This window comes from Onychostoma macrolepis, chromosome 14 (assembly GCF_012432095.1).
Source record: "Onychostoma macrolepis isolate SWU-2019 chromosome 14, ASM1243209v1, whole genome shotgun sequence".
Classification (NCBI taxonomy): Eukaryota; Metazoa; Chordata; class Actinopteri; order Cypriniformes; family Cyprinidae; genus Onychostoma; species Onychostoma macrolepis.
Window position 1 is genome coordinate 1,735,091 of NC_081168.1, and position 9,719 is coordinate 1,744,809.

Below are 9,719 nucleotides of genomic sequence, written 5' to 3' on the forward strand. Positions count from 1 at the left end.
TCAAATCAGTTTGTAATGTTGTGATTCTTATCTTAGCTGGTTGGATTGGTTCATGGCTTATAATGCTTGAACAAAGACTTTCTAAAAATCCCTATGGGAAAAATACTTCCAGAACCACCGCAGCTGAAAAGTGGGTGGGCTCTAATGAACTCTATAACTGGATATTAAAAGCCAATGGTATGAAGGAGAAGAGGAAAAAAGATGGCATGAAGGCGGGATGATTGTCCACAGGTGTGCCTGTGTTGTCATTCATGCCCTGGTTTAGATTTCACACAGGTTTTATTTGGGAAACCTCAGCTGTTGACGGCAGCCTCAGGCCTCAAGCACCAAAGACAAAGAAAATAACTCCTGAGCCCTTTCAGAAAGATGGACGTTATATAATCTCATTCAAGGGGGTTTTGTGAACTTTTCAAACGCTAAGGGACCGGCCAGGAAAGATGTAATCTGTATTCTGTTTTTGTGTTGCTGGTTTGTCTTTCTGAAGGACTGAAACACTTTTCTGGGGTTTGGCTTGAAAAGAGTATTGTATTTACTTGGGATTGTTGTAAACATGCTTCTTTTAAAGAGGAAGTAGGCCTATTTTTATCCTCTTTCCCATAGAAAATGGACTCATATAGATTGTATGAGTGAGCAACCAATTAAATTACATGGAAAAGGAATGTTTTGCTGCTCTCCCACCAGTGGGTCTACAGAAGGATTGAGACATATGTGAACAACCTTAGAGGAGTTCATGTTTTTTCCTTTCCTTTGACCTCGGTGAGTCTTGAGTCCATGGGAACTGTAAATAAAATCTGTGCATAAAATGCTCGATCTGCCCTTTGGACCACTGTTAAACATGCATGCCGACCCTGAAAAAAAACTATGGAATTTACACTTATCTAAAGCAGAATGCCTTGACATCTGTTGGCATAAGTGCTTGTTTGTAAAACCCTTGGTTTGGCCTTGTTTTATTTTGAAAAAGTCTTTTTACAGTTTATGTGAAACTCTTGAGTGCGCCTCATACTTTGTGAAGTTGCAGATGTGACCTAGTTCTGCCACAGGAATCATTACACATCTTGTTTTATTTTCTAGAGAAAACAAAGCAAATTCCAATCATCCTTTCTGCAAGAAAACTGCCTTTATCAGTCACTGCTGGTCTTGAGTTTTGTATATTGTGCATGAAGATGAAGGTCCCTGTGTGTGTGTGTGTGTGTGTGTGTGTTTGCAATACTGCTGATACAGTTGAGTGTATAAGTTTACATTCCTCGTGGTATCTGCAAGATGTTTAACATTTAAAAATAATGCATTTTGTTTTTTATTTAGTATTAGCTTGATGAAGCTCTTTCACATAACAGATATATTCTACAAAGCAAAAGAACTACTGAATGAACATAAATGATCCTGTCTTGAGTAGTGTAGCTGCCACTGTTCTTTAGAAAAAGCACATTTTGAGCTTTTCACAATTGAGGGACACACAAAACTCAGAAAAAATACGATAGGTGCAAATATTTATTGATAAGAAGACAACAACATACTAGAAACAGGATAAATAATGTAAATTAGTATTATTTTGTCTTGTGGGAAATATACATCTTTATCTATTTATATCTTTATCTCTTATATTTATATGAGTTCTGCAATTTAGGAGACAAAGGGGGTATGCAAACATGACTGTAAATTTTGTATTTTTGAGCACATGTCCAAAGCGAAACTAATTTATTTACTTAAAACTTAATCTTTTGTGAAAACACACCTCAGATTGTAGCTGACATCACCAGATAAAATATGCAAAGTCAATGTTGTCTGCTCATGTCCCAGTTTTCTAGAATTAAGTAAATGCTGTGAAATTCTCAGGCTGATACTCATAGCTATCATCTTATTGATTTTTTTCTTCTAGATTTTGTCTCTTTGTTTCTTCTTAGAAAATCTTACTGTGACCAAATGTGACGCTAGCAATCTTCTGTACAGACTTCAGGCCAAACTAATCATCTTTTGTCTCTGTCCTTCTTTTAGGATTCAGAAAGATCAGCTTAGACGACCTACGGAAGGCCTACATCGTAAAAGATGTGCAGCAATATATCCTCCACCGCCTAGACCAGGAGGAGGCCCTACGGCAACACCTCACCAAGGAGACAGCAGAGATGCTGAACCAGCTTCACATCAAGAGCAGTGGCTGCTTCCTATACCTTGAGCGAGTTCTTGATGGAGTGGTTGAGAACTTCATCATGCTGCGGGAAATCCGAGACATCCCAGGGACACTGAATGGACTCTACCTTTGGCTTTGCCAGAGACTGTTTGTCAGAAAGCAGTTTGCCAAAGTCCAGCCAATCCTAAATGTGATTCTGGCTGCCTGCAGGCCGCTGACTGTCAGGGAGCTCTATCATGCAGTCTGGACTAAAAACATGACTTTGACAATGGAGGACTTTCAGAAGAAAATGGACATTCTCTCCAAGTTGCTTATTGATGGACTTGGCAGTACTAAGATCTTATTTCACTACAGCTTTGCTGAATGGCTCCTGGACGTTAAACACTGCACACAAAAATACCTTTGCAATGCAGCAGAAGGACACCGAATGATGGCCATGAGTTACACTTGCAGAGCAAAACAACTTAAACCTCTGGAGGTGCAGGAGTTTGCCTTTCACCTGATCAACTCGAACCTGCAGATCGAGCCCTTTAATCTCGCCCTTTGGATGGTGTGGAATGGCACCCCTGCTAAAGACTCCCTGTCCACTTCAATCCCAAAAGAACAGGAGGTACTCCAACTACTAGTCAAAGCTGGGGCACACGTCAGCAACGAAGATGACCACGCTTCGTGCATTTTGCAACAGGCCTTGGAACGCGAGGACTCTATTCGAACTCTTCTAGATAATGGCGCTTCTGTTAATCAAACTGACTCCAGCGGGAGAACTCTTTTAGCCAATGCTGCCTACAGTGGAAATCTGGATGTTGTGAACCTTCTCATCTCCAGGAGAGCCGACATGGAGTTGGCGGACAACCATGGGCAGACAGCACTTACTCTGGCAGCTAGACAAGGCCACACCAAGGTGGTCAACTGTCTCATCGGGTGTGACGCTAACATCAATCACACGGACCATGACGGCTGGACCGCCCTTAGGTCTGCAGCCTGGGGAGGTCACTCGGAAGTTGTGTCTGCGCTCCTGTATGCAGGTGCTAAAGTGGACTGCGCAGATGCTGACAGTAGAACTGCCCTGAGAGCTGCTGCTTGGGGAGGTCATGAAGATATTGTCCTCAACCTTCTTCAACATGGAGCTGAAGTCAACAAGGCGGATAATGAAGGACGAACGGCGTTGATCGCTGCAGCATACATGGGCCACAGAGAAATTGTCGAGCATCTGTTAGATCATGGAGCTGAGGTCAACCATGAGGATGTGGATGGCAGGACGGCGCTCTCCGTCGCTGCTCTTTGTGTGCCAGCCAGCAAAGCCACGGCGCAGTCGTGAGCCTGCTGATCGACCGTGGAGCCGAGGTGGACCACTGCGACAAGGACTGCATGACCCCGCTTCTGGTGGCTGCCTACGAAGGCCATGTGGATGTGGTTGATCTGCTTCTAGAAGGAGGAGCGGATGTTGATCACACTGATAACAATGGGAGAACACCTTTGCTTGCTGCAGCATCTATGGGACATGCTTCTGTTGTCAACACTCTGCTTTTCTGGGGTGCGGCGGTGGACAGTATTGACAGTGAAGGCAGGACCGTGCTGAGCATTGCATCTGCACAGGGGAACGTGGAGGTCGTCCGAACTCTGCTGGACAGAGGACTGGATGAAAACCACAGGGATGATGCAGGCTGGACACCATTGCACATGGCCGCTTTTGAGGGACACAGGCAAGTTTGTGATGCAATTATTGAACAAGGTGCCCGCTGCACAGAGGTTGACAATGATGGACGTATCCCTTTGATTCTGTCTGCTCAAGAGGGTCATTACGACTGTGTGCACATCTTGCTGGAGAACAAGTCGTGTATTGACCAGAGAGGGTACGATGGGAGAAACGCTCTCAGAGTTGCAGCGCTCGAAGGACATCGAGACATTGTGGAGTTGTTGCTGAGCCATGGGGCGGATATTGACTTCAAAGATGCAGACGGTCGCCCAACTCTTTACATCCTGGCACTTGAGAATCAGCTGGCCATGGCCGAGTACTTCCTCGAAAATGGAGCCAATGTTGAGGCCAGTGATTTGGAAGGAAGAACGGCCTTGCATGTGTCATGCTGGCAAGGCCATGTAGAGATGGTCAGGTTGCTAATCAACTACCATGCGGATGTGAACTCATGTGATAATGAGAAACGCTCTGCCCTCCAGTCGGCAGCTTGGCAGGGTCACATAAAAATTGTTCAAATCTTGATTGACAATGGCACCGTTGTAGACCACACATGCAACCAGGGTGCTACAGCTCTGGGCATCGCTGCTCAAGAGGGGCACATTGATGTGGTACAGACTCTTCTAGAGCATGGTGCAGATCCAAATCACGCTGATCAGTTTGGACGCACTGCCATGAGAGTGGCAGCCAAGGGTGGTCACACCTCCATAATCAAACTCTTGGAGAAATATGGCGCCACGAGTCTCAATGGCTGCAACCCGTCTCCTGTTCACACCATGGAGCAGCAAACGCCCGCTTCGGTTGCTGGGAAAGTGCAGTCGCTCACTATAAAGTCCAGCAGCTCTGGAAGCACAGGAGCTGGCGATATGCATTCAGCAGGGCGAGGACAATCCAACGGACCTGTTCATGCTTTCAGCTCACCGTCAGAGTCTCCAGACTCAACAGTGGACCGACAGAAGTCCTCCCTCTCCAATAACTCACTCAAAAGTTCAAAGAACTCTTCGTTGAGGACCACCTCATCCACTGCAACTGCCCAGACTGTCCCCATTGACAGCGTCCATGCCCTATCTTTTATTGAACAGATACAGCAGCATTCACTGCCTCGCAGTCGCAGTCGTCAATCCATCGTTTCTCCCTCCTCCACCACCAGGTCCATCGGCACTCAGCCTGGCTCTCCAACCAGCGAGTATGACTGGAGCCAGGTGAAGCCAGGCCTCAAGTCCACCAAAGCATCCAAGAATGGCCAAAACTGCTCAAACAAAGGAACATCTGGTGAGAAGAAGAAGAGCAAGAATGGCTCTTATTCACAGAACCAGGTACTTGAGTACGAACTGACTCAGTTTGATAAAAGGCTTGTGCTCAATAAGCCAGTGTCCAACATTGCAGTTAAAGATCCTCAATGTAAGATCATGGTGGGAAGATCCAGCACTCTGGATTCTGTCCAATCGCAGGAGCAGTTTTATATTCAGTCCCAGAGCTGTGCAGAGAAGAAGAGGAACGGTATTATGACCAACCCCAACTACCACCTACAGGGAAACCAGGTTTTTCTTGGGAGAGTTTCAGTCCCCAGAACTGTTCCCAGCAGGGGCCACCAGGACCTTCTGGACAATTACCCAATAGGGGAGACGGAATTAAGCCTGAAACAAGCCCTACAGCTCCAGATTGAAGGATCGGACTCTGGGTTAAATTGCAAAAAAGAGACGCCGTTATAACTGGTGAGTACATGACGTGTAAAGACTATTCTGTGGCTGAAACACATTTGTAACTTACATTCACAGTATTATTAGATTGTCATGTATATTTACAGTGTATTATTACATAAAGCTGTAATTTTGTAGTATTTATAGCAGTGAGTTTATATATATATATATATATATATATATATATATATATATATATATATATATATATATATATATATATATATATATATATATATATGAATAAATGTTATATATATAGCGTATAAAGCCTTTTGTCTTTAAAAAAAACTTATGTCAGTGGTTCTCAGACTATGGTACGTGTACCACAAAATTCTAAATGCTACTATTGTGGTATATGTATGTTTTTAGATGCTCTTCTACTGCAAAGGGCAGCACGATTTATCCAAACAACAAGAATATTAATCAAAATCTGGTTAAATATGTTGGTTTTCAAGGAAACTTGGCGACTAGATAGTGCTTAGACACCCTGATTCGATCAAAGGTGGTACTTGGTCAGAAAAGTTTAAGAACCACTCATCTACATGTTGTAAGAATGCCAGTAGCTTCTCAAATACTGACCCAAGTAGTTTTGATGCCGTTTCAGGTGTCTTAATCCTAATTCGTCATTCAGAAAGAGACTGTGCCAAAGTGAATGCTTTCATCCGCAAAAGAACTGAAACCATTTTCCACACTTCTCTGTGAAACATCTCAAGAAGAAAGGAACGTGGGAGAACCGAAGAGGGGTTATCACCCAACGGTGATGCAAATTTATACTCGTGCCTGTCGATGCTCCAGCCTTCTTGTGGTGACCATGATGCACACAGACGCTTTTATTTAATGCATTAATATTTAATAGGCAGTGGATGCACTTTCTTCCTTTGTGTTCTTTTTAAAAAAAAAATCTAAATTGTATTTAGTTTTTTTTTTTTTGCCTTTTAATGCTTTGATTGTTTATCAGAGTTTACTTTAAAAAAAGAAATGTAAATTTTTCTGTTTATTTTGACCTGTATAAGTGCAACTGACAGCAATGTGCCGCTGGAGTACGTTGTTTCCTCTGACAGATATCACAAACTCTTCGTCATATTCACATCTTTAAATCTCTGAAAGTCTTCATTAGTTCTTCGGCGCACTCATAAAATCACAAAACCAGTCTTAGTTTACTCTTCGCACATATTTATTTCGGAGAAAAAGCCGCTTCCGTGTGTGCTGTATTTGCTAAAATCATGGTGCTATGTTTTGGCGTTGCCTATTATATATTTTTATTATTATTTTTAAACCACAAACGTCTTACTCTGCCATTTTAACTCTATATTATGTTTGTAGCATTATTGATGCCCTTAAAGAAGAGTAACTCTGGCTTTTACATACTTCATTATTTAGTCCCTGTGGGACCTGTCTTTTATTTGTTTGTTTGTTTGTTTGTTTTCCTCTATTTACATAATTGCATATTTAAACAAATGACGGTGTATCGTTAACTACAGAGTTTGGTGCTAAATGCAGAGTTCTCAGCGACTGAAGAAAATGCAACAAGCCGCGTCCTAGTTTGTGCGGCGGTGAGAAAGCGGCAGGCAACGTCAGGGACTTCTGATGATAAGGTCAGCAAAAGGTCATTGAGCTTTTTACTCATGCCAAGCAGCAAACCGCAGTAATATTTGGATTTCAGGACAGGGTTTGAAATGTATACTCCTCAAGCCAAAGTTAAAACACAAAAAAGCCCACGGTCTTGTGAAGCCGGATCTCATGTCTCTGAGCCGTGGCTCTCTGTGGGGGAGGGAGGACGGGGCGGGTGTGGAGTGGATTTCAGACATCTGTTTGCTATGAGAGGAGACGCTCAGTAAGGCCATATTGGGTGTAACTGCATCAGAAAACTTGTCCTCTGAAGAATTACAGAAAGGCACTTTACTAAGCCTGGGACAAGGACAGACAGAGAATAAGCCTTTTAAGATGAAGATGAACCCTGGACAGTATTCAGAAATCTCAAGCCATCTGTATTACTGATGTTTTTTTATTTTTCTCCTTTGTTCAGCTGTTTTGGTTCTGAGCCTGGAGTTCATTGCAAGAGAAGTTTGATTGTAAATAGCTGACCGTGTACATTGAAAACTTTCACATTTTGAAATTTAATTTCCTGTATTATATTGAGCTGAATTTTTCTGACATTAAAGTGCTTAATAAACATATCTGCTTTTCTGCCAAAGCAATTCATTAAGTGTTTCTTCTTAATTTGTGGTGTCGATCGAGACTATTGTTGTTGCTCTTGCTGATCTGACAAAACCCACAAACTTGCATTGAAGGAGGGACTTGAGCAGCATGGAAAAACACCCTATGACAGAGATTTGAGTGGGTGAGCATCATGCATGTTGTCTTTACAAATATCAAATCTACTTTAGATTAAGGCAAGACACTACAGACAAACCCATAGATTTTTCATGCACTGGTCAATTTTGAGTTTTTGCCTTATTTTGCTTCAATAACATCTGTTGTTTCAGACTAGTGGAAAGAAAACATCCAAAAAACATTTTAAGTGTTTGTTTTATTTCACTTGTTCTATTTGCATCTGTAGAGTTCAGAAGTTTGTTTCTCTACTTCAGCAGCATTTACATACACCAAAACTTAGAGTTTTATTCCTCTCTATATTCTGAAGGATTTTATAGAAGGGTTTGTTGATATATCACTCACACTGATTTATACAACATTTTATTCCTAAAAAACATGGTAAAATCCATATATTTAAAGGCATCGAGTTTTTTCTCTACTTTAGCAGCGCTTACATACACCAAAACTTAGAGTTTTATACCTCTCTATATTCTGAAGGTTTTTATAGAAGGGTTTGTCCATATATCATTCACACTTATTTTTACAACATTTTATTCCTAGAAGCATGGTGAAAATGTATTTATTTTCTGTCCGTTGACAGTATTTTCTGATTTATGGCGTGATAAAAAGAGAAATCCAAAATCCCCTCTGTAAAAACCTTTTACTCAAATATGTCAACAAAATCAAACAAGAACTATCAACCTGACTTTATCCAATGATCAGATTTATGATCCTGAAATGAATGCAGATTAGTGCAGATTTAATGCCTCGTTTTCATATTTAAACATTACATTTCAGAAATTTTGTAATGCAAAACAATTGTACTGTGATTAATCAGCTGATGAGAGTTTGATGCTGTCTAGTAGTTAAATTTTCATCCTATTCACCTGTAGTGTCTTGCCTTAAAATCATTTTCCAAGTTCTCTGTAAGTTATACAGTATTTGGATATGGACTCAGTGTCCTGATTCAACACACCATGACAAAAATGCTTTGTGTTGATGTTTTTACCCCATATCTGGAGACTAGATCTCTCACAGAAAGGAGCCGGCGATATCTGACAGCTTTCACACATGAAATATCTTGTGTTTTCAGAGTCCGTTTGATAAGACAGAGAAAAGCTGATTTTGTGTCCAGTTCTTCATGCTACTAGGTAAAGTGTGACAATCACACATGCATCCAAACAAAAACTGAGAACACTGACTGTCACTGGAAATATGTTTCAGAATATTTGCACATATGTCACAGTATAATGGATTTTGTTTTTTGAAACACAAACAGAAATATTGCACAATGTTTAAGCTATTTGTTCATACATTGAAAAAGAAGGAGACTGTGGCTTTCTAAAAAAAGTGCTTTGCTTTAAATAGCTTTGTGTGGGCAGTATAGCTCTCAAATCTCATGCGCGCTTGCGTTCAGGTCGGCCAAAGCCAGGCCAGGTTTGACATCACGAAAGAACCAGCGATGTTCGACAGTCGACGTTGCTGAGACACGTCTCGAATTGAACCTGCATCATCAGGTTAGATTTTCAATGAATAACGTTCTTTTTATCTTTCTGACAGAAAGCTGTTGTGTGATTTCATAATACTTGGAATAAAAGACAAGACTCATACTAAGTACTTGTATGGTGCTTTTTCTAAACTACTGGAGTATTGGAAAGTTGGGACAATATTTGGACAAGTTTTGAACAAATACTTGAGTATCTAAGTAAGATCAAGAAACGTGTTTAAAGTATTCTTGTTCAGTTCACAACACACAAAATAATAAATTGACTCATTCTACTAAAAATGTGACCCTGGATCACAAAACCTTAGGGGCATTAGGGTCAATTTTTCGAAATTGAGATTTATACATCATCTGAAAGCTGAATAAATAAGCTTCCCATTG

At 41.2% G+C, this 9,719-nt stretch overlaps 1 protein-coding gene and 1 long non-coding RNA gene across 2 annotated transcripts in view; both read left to right on the forward strand.

The window, feature by feature from the left end:
• The window catches only part of ankrd50 (ankyrin repeat domain 50), a 32,280-nt gene extending 24,582 nt beyond the window's left edge, over window positions 1–7,698 (forward strand). Inside the window, 3 exon segments of the mRNA XM_058797867.1 lie at window positions 1,993–3,423; window positions 3,426–5,533; window positions 6,109–7,698. Of these exon segments, the coding sequence (XP_058653850.1) occupies window positions 1,993–3,423; window positions 3,426–5,530 (3,536 nt within the window). The 3' untranslated portion in view covers window positions 5,531–5,533; window positions 6,109–7,698.
• Window positions 7,699–8,446: 748 nt separating this feature from the next.
• LOC131553312 (uncharacterized) overlaps window positions 8,447–9,719 on the forward strand; it is an 11,608-nt gene continuing 10,335 nt past the window's right edge. The window contains exons 1-2 of the long non-coding RNA XR_009274167.1: window positions 8,447–8,985; window positions 9,252–9,351. This is a non-coding gene — a long non-coding RNA (uncharacterized LOC131553312). The remainder of the gene's footprint in view (window positions 8,986–9,251; window positions 9,352–9,719) is intronic.